The sequence below is a fragment of the Sciurus vulgaris genome (genome assembly GCF_902686455.1).
Source record: "Sciurus vulgaris genome assembly, chromosome: 2".
Taxonomy (NCBI): Eukaryota; Metazoa; Chordata; class Mammalia; order Rodentia; family Sciuridae; genus Sciurus; species Sciurus vulgaris.
In genome coordinates, this window is record NC_136462.1 from 42351373 (window position 1) to 42377275 (window position 25903).

The 25903-nt window shown below is 33.3% G+C and overlaps 1 protein-coding gene across 1 annotated transcript in view; it reads right to left on the minus strand.

Annotated features, from left to right (window-relative positions):
* The window catches only part of MNAT1 (MNAT1 component of CDK activating kinase), a 240167-nt gene that overhangs the window by 159708 nt on the left and 54556 nt on the right, over positions 1 to 25903 (minus strand). Inside the window, exons 2-5 of the mRNA XM_079125841.1 lie at positions 25272 to 25424; positions 23496 to 23569; positions 8181 to 8284; positions 2302 to 2442 (exon numbers count right to left, since the gene is read on the minus strand). Of these exons, the coding sequence (XP_078981967.1) occupies positions 2302 to 2442; positions 8181 to 8284; positions 23496 to 23569; positions 25272 to 25424 (472 nt within the window). The remainder of the gene's footprint in view (positions 1 to 2301; positions 2443 to 8180; positions 8285 to 23495; positions 23570 to 25271; positions 25425 to 25903) is intronic.

The following is a 25903-nucleotide window of genomic DNA, read 5'->3' on the forward strand; positions in this document are numbered from 1 at the left end:
TAAAAGTGCATTTTCATGTAATATCAAAGTTCTATGTTTGTGATTAATTCAACTAACTATAAAGACAAGCATTAGTTCAAAAAAAAGTGTTTCCCTCTTTGTATAAGATGATGGGGGAAGAATCTTTCAATAAAACAACTATAAAAATCAATATTTACTAATTCATCCTAAAATTTTCAATTTCTTATCAAACACATCTACAAAAATGTAAAACACAACAGGTATCATTTCAACTTCTAAAGCTATACCTTCTAATTAATAGTTTTAAGAAAGCACTAATGAAAGTTGCTAGTGAAAACATCATTATTCTATTTTACATGCTTCTGTTCTCATTTTCAGAATAATATTCACATTCCACTCAGAAATTAGATAAGATTTTATGATAAACATTTTCTGTCTAAACCTCATTAATCTCTCATTTTTCCTTTACTTTCTCACCTATTTCTAAACCTAAGTAATTTTGCTTTCTCTTTTTATTCCAGGTTAATTGGCTTAAATGCTTTTTGGGCAGAAGCACAATATAAAAATGCATATATATTTATCCCATCATAGAATAATAGCATATCAATTAGGGAGGCTAAGTGTGTTAACACTGAATAAATAACTCATTATGTGGACAAAAATGGGAAAGGAAGAATATAAAAAGACTTTCCTGGAGAGGAAGATCTTTTAGTTTGTGATATAATCAGTATTACACAGGGTTATAAGCATCAGAGTTATACTACAGTATCAAATATATAAAACACATCACAAACTTTACTTATTATTACTGCTATTAACTAACAACAACTTATGAAGCTAACTGGTGAGAAAAGCAATATCATAACAACACTTCTTTCAAAAATCTTATTTTTTCATACAAAAATACGAAATCAAGTTCTGTCAGACCAACCAGAGTTACTATAAACCTTAGCACAAAACCAAAACATTCAAAAATGAGCTACTAGAAAACTAATATTAACCAAGAAAAAAATACTACAAGAACAATGTGTTTTAGTTAGTAAGCTTAGAAATGATCTATGAAAAGTATACTGGCTGAGACTGAGAGTCAATGTTCCTATTTTTTCTCATATGTGAAAGCTAGAAAAGGGGACCACATGAAAACAGAAGGGAGACCAGTAGAGCAGGGGAAGAGGATTGGGGGAAGGAGGAGAGGAAAGTTAATAGGAAATGAACCAGACCAATTTATGCTATGTGCATGTACAAGCACATCAAAAAGAATCTCACAATTATGTATAATCATAATAAACCAGTAAAATTTAATTAGAAAGAATATACTGCCTTATATCATTTATAATACTCTCATCTGAAAATAAGAGTCACAAAAAGGTTTTGTTTTGGTCATTTTTTTTTTTAAGAAAAGGAATTTTAATGTTCTTCTTTTAAGGCCCACAAATAGTACCATGTCCACAAATGACATATCATCTTAGGTGAATCACTTCAAGTCCTTCATAGCAGTTGGCAGAATACAAACAAACTCATATATGAGTAAGATAAAATCATAATTAGTCATTTTCATAATTCTTACTGCTAAACTTTCTTTGGGATAGAGACTGGGTATCAAATGAATTTATATTGTGCCAAATTTTGAGAAAACATATTTTCAAGTACAAACTATGTGGATTAAAGATGGCCATAATCCTCCCACCAAGAAACAGGCTCTACATCTGTTACCCTTGAAACTGAATGGGCTCTTCTGCTAATAAATATGATGAAACTGATTCTGCACCAATTTCCCAGCCCAAGTCTTGATACAATAGCTTCTACGTCTTAATACATTACCAGTCTCTACTTCTTTACTCTTAGAATATTCCTTTCTGTAATCTCAACTACACTGCTATGAAGACCACATGGGGAGGTGCCCTGAGAATACATGGGAGGAAAACAGTCCCAAAGACCCACTGAATTCCTGTCCCACAGAAGTGTGAGTATAAAAGAACGTTATTGTGTTGATAGTGGTTTGTTTGGTTTTTCTTTTTAATTTGGGTGGAGGGTGTGATTTCTTTTTCAGCAACAGATATAATGATATAAATGAATAATCACAAAAACTAAATGTGAACCAGAGCACAAATGCTGTGGAAATGCCATTTAAATGTCATTATCCAACACAATAAATAGTAAAGGGGGCTGGGATTATGGCTCAGTGGTAGAGCGCTTGCCTAGCATGTGCAAGGCACTCAGCACTGCATACAAATAAATAAGTAAAGGTTCATTAACAACTAATGAAAAAAAAATTTTTTTAAATAATAAAGGTATATCCTGAAGACTAATTTTTTAATCACAATTAATATTAATACATACCAGTTCATCTAAAAAAGCCTGCTTATTTTTCCTTTTTAGAATCTGCTGCAGTTGTTCTTCTTTTTGTATAAATAGTCTTCTTTGTTCATTTTCCTGCCGTTCTACCTCTAAAGCTTCCTCCAGTTCTTCCTGTTCCCGAGTCTAAAACAGAAATTTATATATGCCATGGAATAAACTTAGCAACCAATAGCAATCCTATAGCACATCCTGATACTTTATTGCAAGCATAAAACAAACTAAGCACTTATTTTTTTAATAATGCAGCAATCTGCTTAGAGGGAACTAGAATTCATTTTATTTCATGTGAACATGCTACTATTAAGAAAAATGACATCTAGCACTACACAAATGCTTAAATGAAGAACACTAAGCCTGGAAGCAGAAATGTAACAACTGTACTTAATAGTTGGGGTTTTTAATTTATAATTATTACAGACAGTTTAAAGTCATTCACTTTAAGGGATTCAACATGATATTTATTTTTTCAATTTACATATTAGGTAAACTACTCCCCCCAAAATAAAAAGTTCCCATGAAGAAAAAGTGTTCTACTTCTAAAACTCAGTATGTGAAAGATTAATTTAATCATCTGGTCTCCTCCTGTATTTTTATTTCTTCTAGGAGCCTAACAATATCTTGAGTAAACCCAAATCTCAAAGTGTTTCCTCTCTCTACTTCCCCACTCCCTTTAAATTAAACCAATCGATAAGTCCTATGAATTCTTTCAATCATTTTACAAACTTCTCTACGTCTATTACCAAAGTCACTACTCCAGCTCAGGTTCCCAGTTGAGAAGAAAATTCAAGAAGCATAAGTAGAAATAAATGCAAAAGGTTATATTAACAGTGTATGGGAATATTTGTGTTTGCTATTAAGAATGACAACTGTTGGTAAGGTACACATAGGTATATAGTGAGCACATAACTGACAGGGAGATAAATTCTCCTTGGGAATACAAGCAGAATAATAAAAGTTTTCATACACAGTGTTATGAGTGGAACTGTATCCCCTAAAAAGATATGTTAGAGATAACTCCTGGTACCCATAAGTGTGACCCCATTTGGAAATAATATCTTTGCTGATGTAATCAAGTTAAGATAAGGTCATACTAGAAATCTGGACAAAGACAGAGAAGAAGACCTTGTGAAGACCATGGAGAGACAGAGATTAAGTGATGTATCTATAAACCAAACAATGACAAAGATTGCTGGCCACCTCCAGAAGTTAGAAACAGCAAAACAGGAGCCTCCCCTAGAACCGTGAAAAATAGCATGGCCCCACTAACATCCTGAATTTAAACTTCTAGCCTCCAAAATAGAACAAAAACAAATTTGTGTTGTCTTAAGTAACCCAATTTTTGGTAATTTGTTACAAAGTCATGGGAAAATAATACATGAAAGTTGAGCTAAGGACTTCAAACAGTAGGTATTTACCCCCCATTGACAGTAGAATAGCCATTTAATAAGCAAAAAAGGGGGCAAAGACATGAAAAAAAAAGCTGGAAGCTGGGATGCTTTGTAGGCCAAATCATGAAGAATGAGGATGGGAAAAAAGCTTCAGATATAGCTGGAGAGGAAAGCAGAGGGTCTACTATACCACACTAAAGGACCATATACCATACTAAGGCAACTGAGAAGACATTAAGAAAACTTGGGGGATGGGTTTAGAAAGATGAACAGAAACAGTACAGTAAGGCATACAGATCAATAGGTTTTCAAGACTGACAACAGAAAGACTAGTCAGAAGAACACTGCAATAATCCAGGTAAGAATTATAAGGTGCTTAAATAAGATAATATAGAATCAGAGGAGGACCCAGGTTTGAAAAACGATAAGGAAGTGACCATTAGCAAACCTAAAGAATGACCAGGTTCAGTTTAAACACTTGAATGGATTCACTGTGATAAAGAACATAATAAGAGACAAATAAAATCAATTCAAAAATTTTCACAAGAGACAAAGAAAGACATTATATAATGATAAAAGGACCAATATATAGAAAGATGTAACAATTTTAAACAAATATGCACTCAACATCAAATAAACAGCAATACAGAACTGTAAGAGATTTCAACAGCTCACGTTCAATAATAGATGCAACATCCAAACAAAGGATCAATAAGCAAACACAGGACTTGAACATTACAGACAAAACAAATTTAACAAACATACATAGAACATTCAACCCAACAGCAGCAGAATATAAATCATTCTCAAGCACACACAGAACTTTTTCTGCATGAACCACAAATCACTCAAACACACCTTAATAAATTTAAAAAGAAATCATACCAAGTATGACAAATACTTTATGATTCCCTTTATATTAGGTACTGAAAGTAGTTATATTTAATTTCAAAGAATCAAAGAGTGAAATAGCGATTGTTAAGAACTAGAGGTATGGGAAATGGGGAGCTACTAACCAACAGACCGCACGTTTCAGAAAAACAACATGAACAAGTTTTAGACTCGCTGCTCAACACTGTACCTATAGTGAACAATTTTTAAGTGTATTATACAAGTGATAAAAGGATAGAAACAATATCAACTGTTCTTACCATAATGAAATAAGTAAAACTTTTTCAAACACTTAAAGAAACATGAGAATAAAGATTTAAAAAAAAAAAAAGTTCTGAAAATACTGAATTACAAGTGCCTATAATACATCAAGAAAGAAACACCACAGATATATATGGACACATTATATAATTTTAAGAGCTCAGAGAAAAAAAAACAACTGGCTGTGAAAAATATTTGAGAGTAGTTATCATAAAGGGATAACTCAAATAGCCTCACTGAAAGGAGCCTGTGTAGAACCTATATTTAAGAGACAGGAAGGAAGAAAAGGTTCCCAAGAGGATGAAAAAAGAAAGGTAACAGAATGAGGAAAATAATAGAATGGTTTCACAGAAAGCAAGAGTTCCAATAATAAGGGAAAACCTCTAAGAAGTGCTCGAACGAATCCAGGGAATTCTCTAAGATGTTGCCATGGTGCCAATAATGTCCCCCAAACATCCATGTGATCCCCAGTCCATGGGGCTACTGGGAGATGATGGACCTTTAAGATGTGTGACCTAGTTCAAAGTCTTGCAGTCATTTGATGGAGTGCCTTTGAAGAGAACATTGGAATCTGGACCCTCTTCTTTCTCTCTTTGCTTCCCAGTTTCCTTGAGGTAAACTTTGCCATATGCTCCCACCATGATATAAAACATTGCCACAGGCCCAAAAGCAATGGGACAAAGCAATTAAGAACTGAATCCTCCAAAACTGAGTAAAAATAAACCTTCCTCTTTTTAAGTTATCTCAGGCATTTTTTTACAATAACAAAAAGCTACCAATAACAGATGTCTGAAGGTAATCTAAAGAAGAAACTGAGTAAATGAGAATATAGGCCATCCCTCATTCCATTATCACAACTGAAGTATTCTGAGTAACCTTTCCTGTGGGGGAAAGAAAGGTTTCACTTGCTAAAACCTAAAGACAACTGATTTATAGAAGACCACAATACATAAATCCATAAGTATTCTAGGCCTCTTCTATTCCTCCAGTTTCAACTCTGTCTCTCTGTTGACTTTAATAATACAGAATTACTTATAACTCTCAGGACTCTCTATGATTATCCATACCTTCCTGCCTTTGTTCATGATTGCTTTCTCCCTGGAATGTTCTTGTGCCAGCCTCCCTAACCCCAGCCATCTCAACTTCCTCACTTGAAAAAAACAACCTCTCTCTATTGAGGTATCTTTTTACAAAAGTCAAGCTGGGAATGAGAACGGAATATCAATTCCTTCAGAACCGTTATGGCAGGGAAAAAGTATCTAAATGAAACACTGTATGAATATAAGGAAGCCCCTTCTAATCACAAAATGAGTAACTTCTACTTGTCCTTCAAGACTCTATCTATTCAGGCATCTTCCTTGGAATGCCTTTCCCAGTCTTACAGAACAAATTAAGTATCTCTTCTTTTTGCTCCCATAATAAAAGGCATATAATTATTTCCATTGTGAAAGTCCAATGTAATTCCATTGTGAAATTACCTGATCCATTGAGAATGAGGGTATTTATTCATTTTTGCATACTCTATGCTTACCAGATGTGTAACAAATATTTATTGAAATTAATTGTTTGCCAAATTATTAGACAATCTACATAGCAATCTCTGCTATGCGTGAGAATCTAGGAAACTGAAAATGAAAATTAAGCTAATCTTAAATAAGACTTATTTCAAGATTGGATCACCACAGTGTAGTTTTTCCATGTTTATAAAGGTGTTAAATGTCAATAAATAGACTTTCTCAGTAGACAATTCAGTAATATTTTCTGTCAGAAATGAGTCATTTTATGTGCCTAATCAAGCAAGAGATCTTTGTAGCCTTCTTCTTTCATATATCTCTAATATTGTTGGAATAATAATACTTAAACATTCAGAGAAACAGTCAAAAGTAAGTTACTACCTCAGGTTAGAAAAAGACATGTAAGTTAGCTCATGCTCCACGGACCACTTCAGGGCACGTTCAAGCAATGATGTCTGTTAACTAGCATCATTCTAAAAAATGTGGTCCTAAATCTGTATGTTTGTGTCAGTATCAAACTCCCATGTAAGCAGGACTAACAAGTTTGATACTCTGCATAAAATGACCAATTAATAATGATAATGAATTATTCACAGTTATACCAAGTGTTAATCATTAATACAGAAGAAAATAACAGTACAAATAATCTCATTGAAACCTGCATGAATAAAGTTATCTGTTTTAGTCAGTAACCTATATTCCCAGATAATTAGAAATTCCTACTTTAAAGTAATACAACCATTCTACATTAGATTATTCTTTCATTGTAACTCTCAATATTATTTCCTAGCTCAAAACTACGGATGAAAAAAGGCACTCACTTGAAAAAAACAACCTCTCTATTGAGGTATCGTTTTACAAAAGTCAAGCTGGGAATGAGAACGGAATATCAATTCCTTCAGAACCGTTATGGCAGGAAAAAAGTATCTAAATGAAACACTGTAAGAATATAAGGAAGCCCCTTCTAATCACAAAATGAAAAAAACAAGCTACATGATCCAAACAAACTTGTATCCTTTTAGTGAAGATTATAACTCCTGATAAGGTATATCAAAAGTAATTAACTCCTACTTTCTCCCAAAACTAGAATGTCAAGTTGCAAGACAAAAGTGATTGCTAAATTTTATGAATTGGACAATTATATCTGTGAGCATATCATTCTTTTTCCTTCATGATTTTAATAAGGAATTGAATTACTGAAATATTTCAAAACAAATTTTGATATTACATTAACTAAAGCAAAACAAAATTAATTTCATGTGGTAATATTACTGCATTAATAAAAGAAAAAAAGTACTTTATAGAGAAACCAAAGTTAAGCTTAGCTAACACATTTTGTTCCTTCAGTTTAACCATAAATTCATTTTAGTTTCTAGTAAGTGGTGTCTTTGTTTGTCTCCATCAATATCTATCTGAGCCCCCCTCTACTATCCCCTGCTTTAGATGCAAAAGAAGTTAAGGTTCAAGGATAAAAATGAGCTTCCATTATTTTGTGACCATTGTCCATATACATACTTACCAGAGAATCACACCAACAGATAAAACTAGCATTAACAACCGTCTACCTTAAGGATTCATTTCCTTAAGAAAGCAGTCTCTAACATAACACTGTCAAAATTGTTTTGGCTACAGTAATGTGTACATCCATACCTACATGCCTACATAACATATATTAGTATTTCTGGCATAAATTTCAACTAAATTACTTGTAAATATAACTGGTTTTAAGAAAGATAGTCTTCTAAAGTATAATGTGAAAGCATTTATTCCTAATACAAAAGAAAAAAGAGAATACATAGCAACCAACCAGCTTTAACTTATTTTTCTGAATGATATCTTTGTTCTCCTTCTGGTATAGCTCCATTTTCTTTTTGGTGTTGTCCAAATCCACATTATTGGTCAAGTTGAAAACTGAATCAGAAAGAAAACAATGTCATGAAGGGCAGTTTAAATATAAATCTTAAGTAGATAATAAAAAACAATATTCACTGCAGTGATTTTTTTAATTCATTGGGTTATCATTCTTTATAGCTCTATTTGTGTGCTTTAATCTTATTCTATTGTAGAAACTATCTCTAGTTATAGCAACTATGGGGTTTTTTTGTTCAGTTGTTTAGTTTAGTTTTGTTTGTTTGTTTGTTTGCTTTGGTACCAGAAATTGAACCCAGGGGCACTTTATCACTGAGCCATATCCCTAGCCCTTTCTATTTTGAGATAAGGTCCCACTAAGTTGATTGGAGTCTCACTAAATTGCTGAAGCTGGCTTAACTTGCCAATCCTCCTGCCTCAGCCTCCCAAGTTGCTGGGATTACAAGCATGTGCCACCATGCCTGGTGCCTACAATGTTTTCTTAGCCAAATATACAGACTGTCAGACAATAGCACAAAATATCTAAATATCAGGATCAAGCTGGAAAACCTAAGATAAATATTTGCAATAATCACATTAGATTTTATTTTTGTAGTTCCCCACTCTAACTTTAAAAGCATATAAAACACTGCCAATTTTTTTAAATGAAGAATAAGTCTAGAATTTACTATGCTAATCAGAATTAATACTGAAAAGACTCTGTACTTCAGAAATAAAAAAATTTCTTTCGTCCAAAGAAATTTTTTAAATCATATATTTGTATAACTTATATCAAACAAAAAACCGATTTTATTCACATTCTGTCTCCAACATGGCTAGTCTCAAGCTTTAATTATTTCCCATGTAATCCCGATCTGGAAAAGTATAAAACAGAAAGGAGTTCAAATTTAAAAGGGAAAGCAAAGGATAGACTAGCACCAAAACTTAGACTAAACACAAAAAACTTATACCAAGAAAACAAATAACCCAATCAAAAAATGGGAAAGAAAGAAAGAGGCAAAAGATCTAAATAGATATTTCTCAAAAAAAGAGATACAAATGGCCAACAAATATATAAAACAATGTCCAACATACCCAGATATCAGGGAAATGCTAATGAAAACTACACCGAGATTCTATCTCACTCTAGTCAGAATGGCAATTATCAAGAACACATTGAAATTCTAAATGGAGAAAAACTGAAAGCATTCCCTCTAAAAACTGGGACAAGACAGGGATACCCTCTTTCACCTCTTCTAGTCAACATAGTCCTTGAAAATCTAGCCAGAGCAATCAGACAGATGAAAGAAATTAAAGGGATACAAAAGGGAAAAGAACTCAAACTATTACTATTTGCCAACAAGAAGATTCTATGTTTAGAATATCCACAAAATTCCACCAGAAAACTTCTAGAACTCATAAATGAATTCAGCAAAGTAGCAGGATATAAAATCAACACCCATAAATCAATGCATTCCTATATATAAAGCAATAAATTCACTGAAAGATAAATAGGAAAACTAACCCATCCACAATAGCTCAAAAAAATAATAGCTCGGTGGTGGAGCACTGTTGGGGGCTGTGGCATGTTGGCGGCGCCAGGATAGCGCCTTATCATATCGGCAGCGAGGAGGTTAATTGACATAAGCACACTCAGGTGATTTTCTCGTCCATGCACACAATGTATGCGCATGTGTTCTCGAGCACTAATTGCCTGCTCCAGCGCCTCGCCTAATCTTTGCTTTAGAGGCGTGGCCCTGCTCTCCGCGTCCTGGAGGTGATATAAGTGTAGGCGGAGCGAGACAGAGATATAGCAGCCATTAGAAGCAACCAGAGGGAAAAACACAGCAGCAAGTAGGGGCAGCTGCAGAAGGCAGATTGCGGAACGGAGAACTGAGACGCATCACTAGGGGACCTTAGGTAGACACACCCTTAGTTCACAGGATGCAGGACTTTAAGGCGTGGCAGGCCTCTCTTCTAAGCTCTAAGAAAAGCCTGTCTTTCTTTCAAAGTTTCTCTCTTAAGCAAAGTTTCTTTCTCTCTGATAAGCGGGGTCTCTCTCTCTCCTCTCAAAGCAAGTAACAAGCAAGAAACAAAGTCTCTCTCTCTCTCTCTCTCTCCTCTCAAAGCAAGTAAACCTCATTTCCTCTATCCTCTATAAACAAGCAAGAAAGCAGTGCACCAAAGAGAAAGAAGTGCCTCAGTTTCCACTCCACCACCTATAAGACCCGTGCAAGTTGTTGCTGCAGGCAGTGACAAATATCCATGGATTTTGGAACCGCAAAGAGCCAGCGACAGAGCACTTGCCTAGAATGTGTGGGGCAGTGGGTTTGATTCTCAGCACCACATATAAGTAAATGAATAAATATGGGTCTATCAATATCTAAAGAATATTTTCAAAAAAATAATAAAATACTTGAGAATCAAACGAAAGAGGTGAAAGACCTTTATAATGGAAGCTACAAAACACGATAAAGAAAGAAACTGAAGAAGACTTTAATATAGAAAGATCTCCCATGCACTTGTATAGGCAGAATTAATATTGTCAAAATGGCCATACTATCAAAAGTATTATACCAACTTAATGCAATTCCTATTAAAATCCCAATGGCATTCTTGATAGAAATAGAAAAAGGAATCATGAAATTCATTTGGAAAACTTAGAGATTCAGAATAGTAAAAGCAATCCTTAGCAAGAAGAGTGAAGCAGGAGGCATCACAATACCAGGTCTTAAAATATACTACAGAGCAATAGTAACAAAAATAGCATGGAATTGGCACCTAAATAGACATATAGACCAAATATACAGAATAGAAGACCCAGAGACAAACCCACATAAATATGGTTATCTCATACTACACAAAGGTGCCAAAAGCATACATTGGAGAAAGGATAGCCTCTTCAACAAATGGTGTTGGGAAAACTGGAACTCCATATGTAACAAAATGAAATTAAACCTCTATCTCTCACCCTGCACAAAATTCAACTCAAAGTGGATCAAAGACTTAGGCACTAGAAGAGACCCTGCACCTAACAGAAGAAAAAGTAGGCCCAAACCTTCATCATGTCAGCTTAGGACCTAACTTCCTTAATAAGACTCCTAAAGCACAAGAAGGAAAACCAAGATTCAATAAATGGGATGGATTCTAACTAAAAAGCTTCTTCTCAGCAAAGGAAACAATTAATAACGTGAAGAAAGAGCCTACAGAATATATTCCACTATAAAGTATGAAATTATGGCATTTGCTGGTAAATGGATGGAACTGGAGAATACCATGCTAAGTAAAATAAGCCAGACTCAGAAAGTCAAAGGTGTAATGTTTTCTCTCATATGTGGATGCTAGAGCAAAATAAAGTTGAAGAAGGGAGAGGGACACAACAAAAATGGAAGGGAGATCAGTGGAATGGACCAAATTATCCTGTGTCCATGTTTCAATGTACCACAGTAAATTCCACCTTTACGTACACTCATAAAGTACTGATATATAAAACAATGAACAGATTGGAAGGAAGGCCAATAGAACAGAGGAAAAGGGGATGAGAGGGGAAGAAGGGAAGAGGTACCAGAGACTAAAATGTAACAAATTATATTCCATGCATGTGTGATTATATCAAAATGAACCCTATTATTATGTATCACTATAATACACTAATAAAAACATTTTAAAAACTTAAAAGTATTTTCTTAAGAGAAGTCACTGATACATGCTTAGACACTGCTAAATTTTCAGTGAGTGAGAACTGTCTTTTTATAATTTCAACTCAAAATAATTTAAACTATAAATGTCACTCCCTCTTTAATTTACATATACAATCAAAAGGTTACTATATGCTCTAACTAAAACAAACAAACCTGACTTGGCACACATAAACTTATACAAAAAGTACCATCCCAATATTCCACCCCTGAAAGAATTCATATAATTAAAACTCTCCAGTTTCATAATTCAATTCAGACCTCCCTCAGTTTCCCCTATAACTGTTCTCCACCCATGATTAGTGTATCTACCCATTCTCCAATTAATCACCATTGCTTCCTGCTTCCAATCCTACCAACAAGATGGATCTCTGCTCAATCCCCTGTGTTTCCATAGATTCTTCCCCATCTCTTTCCTTGAAGGTCATACTGGAAGATCAATATAGGGTCAATTTGTTGAGTGTGGTCATCAAACAGACTCAAAAAAGACCAATTTGATCCATAATGACCTAACTGCCACCTCAAAAAGTCAACTTATTTCAGAACACATTTCAGAATTCAGAATTTCAGAATGTCATTTCAGTGGCAAATGACATTGCCACTTTGGAAGACAGTAAGTTTTATTTTTATAAACTTAAACATATTCTACCACACCACCTAGCAATCAAGTTTCTAGGTATTTATCCAAATGAATTGAAAACATATATCCACACAAAACTTTCAACATAATCATTGTTGAAAATCCAGGTTCATTTAGGTATGCAAACAATAGTCTATTTATTTCTAATATATAACAATTTTAAAACACTGGGGGATTTGAGAGAAAATGAGCAATAATACCCACTAGCCATTTCTCCAACATTTTAAACATGAAGTAAAAAAACGGTAACAGAGATAAGCCATGGAATCTAGCTAGGATTCAATGTGGAGCATTAACCATTAATCACAACCTGACACAAAATGGTCCTGACACAAAATGGTCTGAGAAAGAAGCTCCAAGAAATACCCTCAGAAAGGTACCATGATCTATTAATTAATATGGTGATTCTACTGTCTCTGTCAACCACCCACAAAAACTTTCCTCTACATTTAATAGACCATTTTCTGAGTCACCAATCGCCACCATCCTCAACATCTACCAGATCCAACCAGTGTAGCTTTCCTCTTCTTTGTTCATTTGAAGGACTCCCTTCTCAAAATTTTGCTTAAAGAATACACTTTATACAGCAAACATCCATGGAACATACATGACAAGCACCTGACCTAATTACCTCCTAACCAACTAGTAAGATTGGCCCTGCTGTTATTTATACTTTACAAATAAAGTTTAAAGATATAAAATAACTTTATAGTCAGTAAACAAGGGAACCAGGATTTTAGTGTAGGCAGATTCAAAACCTTGATTTTTATCTATAACATTTCTCTAAATGAAAACCATGGCTAGTCCAGTTCAGCATTCCTCTGCATCTGTACAGACTCCATATTTCTGTACCTGTAATCACTCTTCCCTCTATCCAAAGGGGACATTTTACTATCAATCTCAACTGGAAACAATCGTGAATATCCAGATTTGAATGACCCTTCTATACCCAGCCTAGTCCCCAGCTATTCTTTAAATTCTCTTTGCAGTTACTCTCTCTCCACACCCAAATTCCCACAATATATTACCTAATTTCAGTCTGATGGCACTGTTCACTTTCTACCCTATATAATTATTTATTTTCAAGATATATATATATATATATATCCTGTGACCTATTAGAATGTTCCTAGAGGGCAGATTCTAGATCTGACTTACATTTACTATCACTCTTACTATTTCTACTATATTCCAATTGGAATAGCAAATATATAATCACAACAACAAATGCTGGTGAGTATGAGGGACAAAAGAAACTCTCATTCATTGCTGGTGACAATGCAAAATGACATTGCCACTTTGGAAGACAGTAAGTTTTATTTTTATAAACTTAAACATATTCTACCATACCACCAAGCGATCAAGTTTCTAGGTATTTATCCAAATGAACTGAAAACATATATCCACACAAAATTCTGCACAGACATGGTTACAGCAGTTTTATTCACAATTATCAACACTTGGAACTTACGAATATGTCTTTCAGTAGGGGAATGGATAAACTCTGGTACATCTCAACAATGCAATATTGTCCAGCACAAAAAGAAACAAGCTATAAGTTGAGAAAAAAAAAAAAATGGAGGAACCTTTAATTCACATTATCAGGTGAAAAAGCCAATGGGAAATAAACTATGTACTGTAAGATTCCAACTCTATGACAATCCGGGAAAGGCAAAAGTATAGAGGCAATTAAAATAATTAATTACTTGACTTAAAAATTCAGTGGTTGCAAGGAAGTAGCAGAAAGGAAGCAATGAATAAGCAAAGTCCAAAGGATTTTTCAGGCAAAGAAACTATCCTGTATGACACTACAATGGTGAATAAAGGTCACTCACACTACATTTGTAAACCCATAAAATACACAACATGGAGAGTAAATCTAATGTAGACTGTGGACCTTGTGTGATGATGATAAGTTAAAGTACGTTCATCAATTTTAAACAAATGTACCACACTGGTACAAGATGTGGACAGTAGAAGAAGCAGTGCCTATGTGAGGACAGGAGCTATATGAAAACTCTGTACTTTCTGCTTAATTTTGCTGTGAACCTAAACTGTCCTAAAATATTTTTAAAATTTTTTTAGTTGTTGATGGACCTTTATTTTATATATTTATTTATATGTGGTACTGAGGATCAAACCCACATGCCAGGCAAGTGCTCTACCACTGAGCCACAACCCCAGCTAAAATATTTTTTAAAAATTTAAAAAAAAAAAAAAATTCCCATCTGGTAAGAGCACAAGAAATACTTGGAATTATTAGAAGAATAAAAATAAATTAGTATAAACATTTAATTACTTTTATAATTATATATTAATTTAATAACCTTTATAATTACAAATCTGAACAGCAAAGAGAAGATTCAAAACTACAGAAAGAAGTAATCTTGGTTTCTTAAGGTATTAAGCTAGTGAAAAGTAAAGATGAATGGATTACCTTCTATTATTACTCTAGTAGAGTAAAACTTTATTAGAATGCTGAGTAACTTAAAACAAAAAACAAAAAACATTATTTTTTGGTAGGCTACATAATTTACTATTGATTTAAACTTTCCATTAAATCTCAGAAATAAGTAAACATTAATACCAAGTGAAAATTATATGTTTAGATATAACTTATTTTATGCCTATTAAAAATGTTATATGATTCATTCCAATAAAAGTAATGTAGCTAAAGTTTATTTTTTCACTTAAAAAACAAAGGTAATGGCAAAATTATGATTTCTAGATAATACAAACCTCTTCCTTTAAAAAGTAAGAAAAGAACCACAAAAGTGAATTACTATCTTAAAAACTTTTTAGATGAAGTAGAACTTATTCATATCACAATGAATCAAGTTGGTATAATAAAGAGCCTTGAAGAAAAAGGAATAGAGGCTAATTTTCTATAACAATTATTTGACCCTTTATCTACTTAATGGTTTACCTCAGATGTTGACCTATCTTTAGTCAAGTATTAAAAGCAAACAAAAAACCTACTGTATCTGCTGAAAGATTTAATGTTATTTAAGTACAATTTTAAAGTCTTTTTTTGACATCCAGAATTTATAATTGAAGGCCTTAGGGCTTTCTCACCCTTCTATAATAAGTATTGTCCTCACCAAAAGAATAACCTATTTATTATGGAACTAAGAACAAATCTTTGAGATAATCCCTGGAGCCAAAAGGAACAAGAACTTTTATGTATAACTGTCACAACCTCAGTGAGCGAGGTGGTGGGGACAGTCTATTGTTAATACCATAAGAAAATTCATTTTCATATGTGCCCATTCTACTGTAAAATTTAAGCCATTATTCAAAATTGTAAGTTTCAAATTTTTATGGTATGATGTTCAAAAGATTCATAATAAAATTTATATAATGAAATTATTTCATCCCAATTAATGAGTCTTCTAACCCTAATGAGCTACCCCACTAATTTTAATCTTCTCACACCAGACTTAAAAATTCTCAATATCACCCTTCTATAAGATCAAGGTTAAATTTCTTTAATATCCTTTAAAATATGGTTCCAACCAACTTTGTTTTCTCTCATCTCTGACAAATCAACAGCACCTCATGTTCTAGACTCAGACTACTCACTACTCCTTTTAGCCTACCAAGTATTTTTATGGACTTGTGAGAAAAACCTGTTCTTAAAATTTGGCTCCATTATTTACCAGCAGGCTCTCTGTACTTGTTCTCTATACGCAAAATTTGGCTAAAAAAATGCCTTTCTCTTAGAGTTGCAAAAATTATATAAGGTATGTACAGCTCAGTCTGGAACTTAATAGGTAGCCATTAAATTAACATTTTATACTTTAATAGTCAACACAGAAGTCACAAACATCAACTAATCATCTTTAAAAGTATGAATAAAACAGCCACTCAACCAAGATTTTTAGAAGGAAGTTTTATTTATATAACAATCAGAACAAAACCACACAATTAAAATAAAACTTAAAAGGTCTACAACTAAAGGCTTTACCTCATTCTTCATTTCTGCACACTTGCTATCCAAAAACAAAACAGTAAAAAATACTCCCTATTCTCCAGCTTTTATTATCTTGATTAATCTATAAACTTTCAAAGTCAAAATATTTCATCTTGTCTAATCTTTTTAATTCATTTCCTACATTATATCAGTATTTTGAATATTCTGTTTCTAAAATAGTCTTTGTCTATCACCCATCCTCCATTATTTTTTAGTTTAAAATCTCATTTTTTATCCAAATTACTGAAATGGTCCATAAAAAATTTCTTGGGCTCACTACTAGCCCCAGATTAAAATCCCATTTTGTCTCATTGTCCCAGATGTGTAAGACATATAAAAATTTGAATACAGAATATAAGAGCTAATATGATTATGTAATATATACAATAGAAATATAAGTTTAACATTTATTAATATAATCTATAAGCTCTAGATTATGATTTCCAACCTATTTTAATGCACTTGTGTCAATTTCATTGAAATATTTGCAGAACTAAAAGCTTGGAACTTAATGGGTTAACCTAACAGTCAAATTTACAAACTTCTCCATTTTTGTAATTTTTATTTTAATTGTCCACAACTATATATATATATCTGTGGGGTATAACATTTATATATGTACATAGATGTATAATATGTTTATACATATACACATATATAAATGGGCTATTATATGAAGTCAACTAACATATCTATCACCTAATATTTTTTTGTAATGAGAAGATTTAAAATTATTTTAGCAATTTTGAAATATACAACATATTAACTATAATCACCATGCTATGCAATAGGTCTCAAAAATTTATACTGCCTGTCTGTCTGAAATTTGGTCAACACCCACCCACTTACCCCTAACTCATGGGAAAACAACCATTCTACTGTCTACTTCTGTAACTTTTAGATTCCACATTTAAGTGAGATCATGCTTTATTTTTCTTCCTGTGCCTGACTTATTTCACTTAGCACAATATCCTCCTGATTCATTCTTGCCATAAACAACAGGATTTTCTTCTAAGTCTGAATAGTATTCCATAAGACATACATACCACACTTAAATCATTCATAGAATAATACACATTTAGGTTGATTTCCTATCATGGCTATTATGAATATTGCTGTAATAAACATGGGGATGCACACAGAGCTCTTCAACATATCAATTTCAATTCTTTTGGATTGAATTATTTTCAATAACCAAAAGAAAATTACACCACATAATAATTCTGTTTAATTTTTTGAGGAATATTCATACTGTTCTCCATAAATGGTTGTACTAATTTATATTCTTATCAGCAATGTATATAATGGTTGTACTAATCTATATTCTTAGCAGTGTACAGGATTCATTTATCTTCACATCCTCACTAATACTTATCATTCATTTTTTTGATACTAGAGGTGTGGTGATATCTCATTGATCTGCATTTCCCTGATAATGATATTAGTGATATTGAATATCATTCCATAAATCTGCTGGTTGTCTCTATGTCTTCTTTCAAGAAATGTCTATTTAAGACCTTAGCCCACTTTTTAATTATTTGCTTTCTTACTGTTGAGTTATTCTAATTCCTTACATCTTAGAAATTATCTCCTTATCAAATTAACAAATATATTCTCCTACTCTGGATTTCTTCACTCTGTTAATTGTTTCCTTTGCTCATACAGAAGGTTTTTCATCGGTTGAATCCCATTTGTCTATTTTTGCTTTGGTTGTCTAAACCCAGATGCTGTTTGTTTTACAAGCCTCAACCTTTCTCATAACCTGTGTTCTATCTACCTGTAACAGACTCCTTGCTCATCCTTCACCATTTTACATACCTTTCTGTCTCTGTGCCTTTTTCTTTGACTACAAATGTTCTTCCATTGCCTTTCTACATGGTAAACTATTCATCTTTTTCATTGATTTGCAAAGTACACATAATAACTACACATATTTATGGAGGACATTATAATATTTCAATACACATATATAGTATGCCTACTGTATAATGTTTAGATCATTACACAGTAATGATTCATCAACCTCAAAATATTTATCATTTCTTTGTGTTGGGAACATTCTAAGTCCTCTCTACTAGCTATTTTAAGTACACAATTATTATCCACCACTGTTATCCACCCCAACATACTATAAAACATTAACAGTCATTCCTCCTATTCAACTTCACTCCTATACCGTTTAACCATCCTTTCCAATTTCCTTTCCTCCCAGTTCCTCTTAATTTTTTAAGACCAAATTCAAATGTTATCATGTCTCTGAATTTCACCAAATATACCTCTGTTTACTAACGCTGTATTAACTGCTTTCTTATCTGTATTCCCACAGTAAGTTATAAATATTTATAAGATTTGTCACATTATAGTTATACATTTACATAATTATCTTCCCATTTAAAGTCTGAGCTTAATGAAGAAAAAAGATATTTCCAGCAGTAAAGAAGTTCACAGAAAATAATAAATGTTTGCTAAAGTGAGCTAAGTTCAGAAAATAAACTAAATCCATGAGGCTAGGTCCCAAAAATTAGTATCTTCAAATAATAGTTGAAGCACTCTTTAACCAACATCAGAATTTGTAGTTGATTTCTTCACATAGTCTATTAATCATACACACATTTATAATCGCTCATTCTCCCCCTCCCTCTGTCCTTACCCCCATATCTATCTCTATCCCTTTCTCTTTCTCTCCCCACATACTTTATCTTAACTAAAACTACATGTTAACACTTACTGTAAGAATAAAATCATTCTCTAATTTAATGACAAACAGCCAAAGTCTAGTCATTAATTGGAGTTTGCCTTCTTTCTTATATAAACAATAATTGTCATTTACATTGCTGGGAGTTTCCATTTTTTAAAAAAGTAATTGAGAACATGAGAAGCAAAATCCCATAGTTTTGTAATTTTTCCCAACCTTGCATATACTTAATTAATTAACATAACTGTAAAAATAAATACAATTGGCATAAGGAGGTTTGGTTAATGATACAAGTAACTCTTGATCTGTAACTAAACTGGTGAGAGAAATACAGTGGTGACTTGAGGTCAGCTTCTGATGGACAGCATTTATCATGTATTCATTATGCTTAGGACCTTAGTCAGTACATTTTATGGAAGGACAGGGGAATGTCAGTTAATGAGATAATTGAGCAGAGGTTGGTTAAAAGAATTTCCAAATACTTTAAAATGAAGACAGTACTTCATGAAATATACATAATAGCATAATCATTTTCAAATTAAATGTTCTAAGTCATAGTTCCCCCTTCTGGTAAAGAAAGTATTACATATTGCAAATCACGAACATCCTGACTTGCTCTGGACTGTTGATCCTAGTTCCCACTTCTTTTTACTCATGGTCCCTGGCTGGTCCATATCTTCAGACTAATTCACCTCAGAGCAAAATGTATTTTTTTAATCATGGCTCAAGAACCTTATCCCTTATCCCTACCTTCTATGTCCATCGGTTTCTAACTACAAGGTTGGAACTGTAAATATGTATTAAACTTGCCCTACAACATCTATAATCTCATTCCCCTCTGTTGCTTGACAGACTTTTGACCCATCATATTGCCTGCAGAATATATATGTAAACTGGGTTTTGTACTGATTGCTATCCAACTGCTTGTCCTACACTTAATATCTATGTATAACCAGATCTCTACATACTTGCCCTGTTCTTCCAGATTTCTTTTAGGCTTATCTTCTCAGTCCATATCCTAACTTTTCCGCTTTGCTTTGCACTCCCAAATCTATCATCTTCTCAATTAAAATCCATAGTGACTCATGGTTGCTAAGATTATATACAAACTGAGCATAATTAGAATGAAAAAGTGCTCTAAGGCACTAAAAGATACCTACATCACATTCCGTATATGCTTCTGTTCTGGCATAACAAATGAACTTAGACCTTTTACTAAGTTCTGATAATGACTGAAACAAAAAGATCTTATGGATTTTATCAGAAAAGAAATTAAGAGAATTAGAATACTCATTCCTCAGAAATGTAAATTTTCTAAAAATTCAACATATATAAACCTTCTGAAGAATAATGGATTTTTGGTCTGGGGATATGGCTCAGTGGTACAACACTTGCCTAGCACGTGTGAGGCACTGGGTTCGAGTTTCAGCACCACATAAATAAATAAAGGCACTGAGTCCATCTATGACTAAAAATATTTTAATAAATAACAAATTTTATAATTATCATATTTTAATAATAAAGACAGATTATATTTGGCTATCAAGTTTTCGTGAATAAAAAAAATAACTGACTCATAATCTCACTTTAATTTTCACAGCCTACAACCTTTGTGTTATTTCCTAACCTATACTTTATAATAATTATGGATACTTTTTTAAAAAACATTAATTTTTGAATCAATATAATTTCCAAACTAGAGAATATAACTTCTCCAAAATTTCATTTAAGAAAACAGAAATAATACTCTTTTTTACAAAAGCATTCTTTGATAATCAAATCAGCAAGAAAGGCACTAAGATTACTCAAACCTCTGATTCCCCAACACTGTATAAAGAATGCCACTTCAACTCAAACTATCCCTATTTGCGGATGATATGATTATCTACTTAGAGGAACCAGGAAATTCCACAGAAAACTGTTAGAACTCAATAAGTGAATTCAGTAAAGTGGCAGGTTACAAGATCAATGCTCATAAATCCAATTGCATTTTTATACATAAGTGATGAATCCTCAGAAAGAGAAATTAGGAAAACTACCCCATTCACCATAGCATCGAAAAAAATAAATACTTGGGAATCAATCTCACAAAAGAGGTGAAAGACCTCTACAATGAGAAACTACAGAACACTAAAGAAAGATATTAAAGAAAACCTTAGAAGATGGAAAGATCTCCCATGTTCATGGATAGGAAGAATTAATATTGTCAAAATGGCCATACTACCAAAAGTGCTATTTAGATTCAATGCAATCCCAATTAAAATCCCAATGATGTACCTTACAGAAATAGAGAAGCAATCATGAATTCATCTGGAAGAATAAGAAACCCAGAATAGCTAAAGCAATCCTTCGCAGGAAAAATGAAGCAGGGGGTATCGCAATACCCGAACTTCAACTTTATTACAAAGCAATAGTAACAAGACGGCATGGTACTGGTACCAAAATAGAAAGGTAGATCAATGGTACAGAATAGAGGACACGGACACAAACCCAAATAAATACAACTTTCTAATACTAGACAAAGGCGCCAAAATATGCCAATGGAGGAAAAGATAGCCTCTTCAACAAATGGTGCTGGGAGAATTGGAAATCCATATGCAACAGAATGAAACTAAACCCATATCTCTCACCCTGCACAAAACTCAACTCAAAATGGATCAAGGACCTTGGAATCAGACCAGAGGACTCTGCAGATTATAGAAGAAAAAGTAGGTCCCGATCTTCAACATGTCGGCCTAGGACCAGACTTCCTCAACAGGACTCCCATAGAACAAGAAATAAAAGCAAGAATCAATAACTGGGATAGATTCAAACTAAAAGCTTTCTCTCAGCAAAGGAAACTATCAGAAATGTGAAGAAAGAGCCTACAGAGTGGGAGAATATCTTTGCCAATCATACTTCAGATAGAGCACTAATCTCCAGAATCTATAAAGAACTCAAAAAACTCTACACCAACAATACAATAATCCAATCGACAAATGGGCTAAGGAAATGACAGACACTTCACAGAAGAAGATGTACAAGCAATCAATAAACATATGAAAAAATGTTCAACATCTCTAGTAATAAGAGAAATGCAAATCAAAACCACCCTAAGATTCCATCTCACCCCAATTAGAATGGCGATTATCAAAAATACAAGCAACAGGTGTTGGCGAGGATGTGGGAAGAAAGGTACACTCATACATTGCTGGTGGGGCTGCAAATTAGTGCAGCCACTCTGGAAAGCAGTGTGGAGATTCCTTAGAAAACTTGGAATGGACCCTCCATTTGACCCAGCTATCCCACTCCTTGGCCTATACCCAAAGGACTTAAATCAGCATACTACAGAGATACAGCCACATCAATGTTCATAGCTGCTCAATTCACAATAGCCAGACTATGGAACCAACCTAGATGCCCTTCAATTGATGAGTGGATAAAGAAACTGTGGTATATATACACAATGGAATATTACTCAGCCATAAAGAATGACAAAATTATGGCATTTGCAGGCAAATGGATGAAATTGGAGAATATCATGCTAAGTGAGATAAGCCAATCTCAAAAAGCCAAAGGAAGAATGATATCGCTAATAAGTGGAGGATGACTCATAAAGGGGGGGAGGGAAGGGTTAATGTTAGGGTTAGAGTTAGGGTTAGGGAGGGGGGCAAGTATGGAGGAAGAAAGTACTGTATAGAGGGTAAAGAGGGGTGGGAGGGGTGGGGGGAAGGGAAAAAAAATAACAGAATGAATCAAACAACATTACTCTATGTAAATTTATGATTACACAAATGGTATGCCTTTACGCCATGTACAAACAGAGAAACAACATGTATCCCATTTGTTTACAATAAAAAAAAAAAAGAATGCCACTTCAACAGTCAACAGCTTTGAAGTATTTTCAAACTATTGTATCAATGGAAGCATAAATAATGATAAGCAACATATGGCTTTAGTTATCATGAATAGTTACTAAAATTCCTATCAAAAAAATCATAATATTCTTTCCTTTTGCTTAAACTATTATTAACATACAAATGACACATATAGATATTGTCTTTCTTCTCTACTAATAGTTTCTTTTTAAGATAAACTACTAAAGAATATCCTTTATTTAAGTATGCCTTCAATATGACAAACATGATGTAAGTAGACAAGAAAGTTAATTAGGTAACCATCAGTTATCACAAAACCTGTTAAAAGATTTTTATGTAAGACATTCCCCTAAGCATCTAAAAGATAAAAGCACAAGGTCTCAGGGGCTAGCACATCAAATTAAAACATACCAATTTCCTCCACTTCTTCGAGGAAATCATTATATTCTCTTAGACTAGGAAAATCTTCTTCCCTTTTATTGTATCTTAAAGACAAGAAAAACATCAACATGTCACATATATTTGCATTTAATATTTTAGAACTAGTTTGCTTGTTCTTACCTAATTCATACATGACACATAGAAAATGATTGTGTACTGTAAGAAACACTGTTTTCTGGATACCAGGTTTGTAACTAGACCAAGAATGCTGTTCTCCTTCCCAAGTTCTCTTTCTCCCTGTGTTGGAAATCAAACCCAGAGCCTTACACATGACAGGCAAGTACTCACCCTCTGAGCCATACTCCTACCCCAAGAATGCTGTTCTTAAAATTCTTATGACTATACAGAAGAAGGAGAATCAGGAGAGAATGGTATAGGCAAAATCCTTGTAAGCCTTAAGGGAAAGAAAAATTAGTAGCTAAAAGGCTTGGCAAATTAATTTAAATAAGGCGTATCATTGGAAATTATGAAATAATTTACTTGTTACAAATAGATTCACTAATTCCCAGAAAACTAAAAATTAATTCAAGAGACTCCTATTTTTTTTCTCTTGACAGTTATAGCTTAAAGAATGCTAGATCAGTCAGGCACTGTAGTTTGTAATCCCAGCAGCTCGGATTGAAAATTGGAGGTCAATCTCAGCAACTTAGTCTAAGCAGCTTAGTGAGACACTGTCTCAAAAATAAAATAAAAAGGGTTATGGATGTAACTCAGTGACAAAGTGTCCTTAGGTTCCATCCCAATACAAAAAACAAAACAAAACAAAAATGCAAAATCAGAAACACCTTTAGTTATTTAAATATATATGAAGAATTACAAAAGTGTAAGGGATTCACAATAAAAGATCAGAATCTAAGAGACTACCTCCTAGAAGTAATGTAAGTAACGAAACAACAGTTAGGGAAATCAACAAAGTGTTACTGATTAGAGGCCTACATAGATGTCACTTAAATATAGTGACCTGGGTTGAAAAGTACACTACCAAAATAAGAATTTAAACAATGGGTTGAGCTCAGTGATAGAGCACGTGCCTAGCATGCCCAAGGCCCTGAATTCAATAACACACATTTTTTAAAAATTTTTTTCAAACTCAATGAAATCCCTTATAATAAAAAGGTATATAAAAAGAAATTCAAACCACTAACAAATACTATAAAATACAAATATTATAACCAATATTATAGAACATACACACACATACATAACATAGCTAACATAGGAGTTTCTCTAATAGATTTCAAACCTCAATTTAAAGGTTACCTCCTCAGTTCTTATCATTGATCTCTATCAATACGCAGTTACTACTTTATAGCATTTTTCTCAATTTAAAATTACATAATTACTCGGCCTATATCATTTTCTATCTCTTGGTTACACTATGCTACTACACTATAAGCCTCATGAGGACATGGTTCACAGACACTTTACTCATCATTTTGTACCCACTGCCTAACATCCAAAACATACTGAACATAGCAGTCACTCTATAGTTATTAATTAAAGAATAAATGACAAATGGGTAAAACAGTGAAGCTATCAATCAAGAGGCTCTTTAACAAAGGTTAGACAAATAACATTACTCACTTCTAAGACTATAATAAACTTTTGTAAAACAAGTACATAGATGAATTTAGTTATTCATTTGCCAATCTGTTCACAATTATATCATCAAATAATGATAACAATAAGTGAAACAACTGTTAAAGTCTTCTTTGTTGGCTGAATCATTTCAACAATAATACTTACATTTTTAGCACTTTTTTCCGGATCTCAACCTCCTTGTCAACAGTGGGATCTTCAAAGAGCTGTACCCTGAAGTTGCTCTTCCGAAGTGGAGTGCCACACTCAGGACAGTTTCCAGCTCCTCTCACAAACAGTAAATCCACACAACTTTCACAGCTGTAAGGAAAGAAATAAAAGAACATTTAAGACAATGTTCAAATCTGCAACAAGCCTGAATTGTTTGCCTTTTGGAGAGGAATTAGGGAAACATGAAAGCTACTCACTGCTACTTAAAATGTTATCAACAAACCTTTTGAAAAATGTCCACTTTCATTTGGAGCTTACTTTTCAGACACAGATATCCCAAGAGATACCAGATGAGTTTTACAAATTAAAGAAATTTACAAATTAAAATAAATTGAATAAAAGGCTAAGAAGATTCAGAACAGCAGAACAAGAAGTCAATGAGCCAAGTGAAAGACTTTATGGTCACTTCTATCCCCAATTCAATAAAGGTTAAGCATCCCAAATTAAAAAATCTGAAATTTAAAGCACTGCAAAACCCATTGAGCACCAGCATGATGCCAGAAGTGCAAAATTCCACACCATAAAATTTTGTTCATGCACAAAATTATTAAAAATCATGATACTGCCTT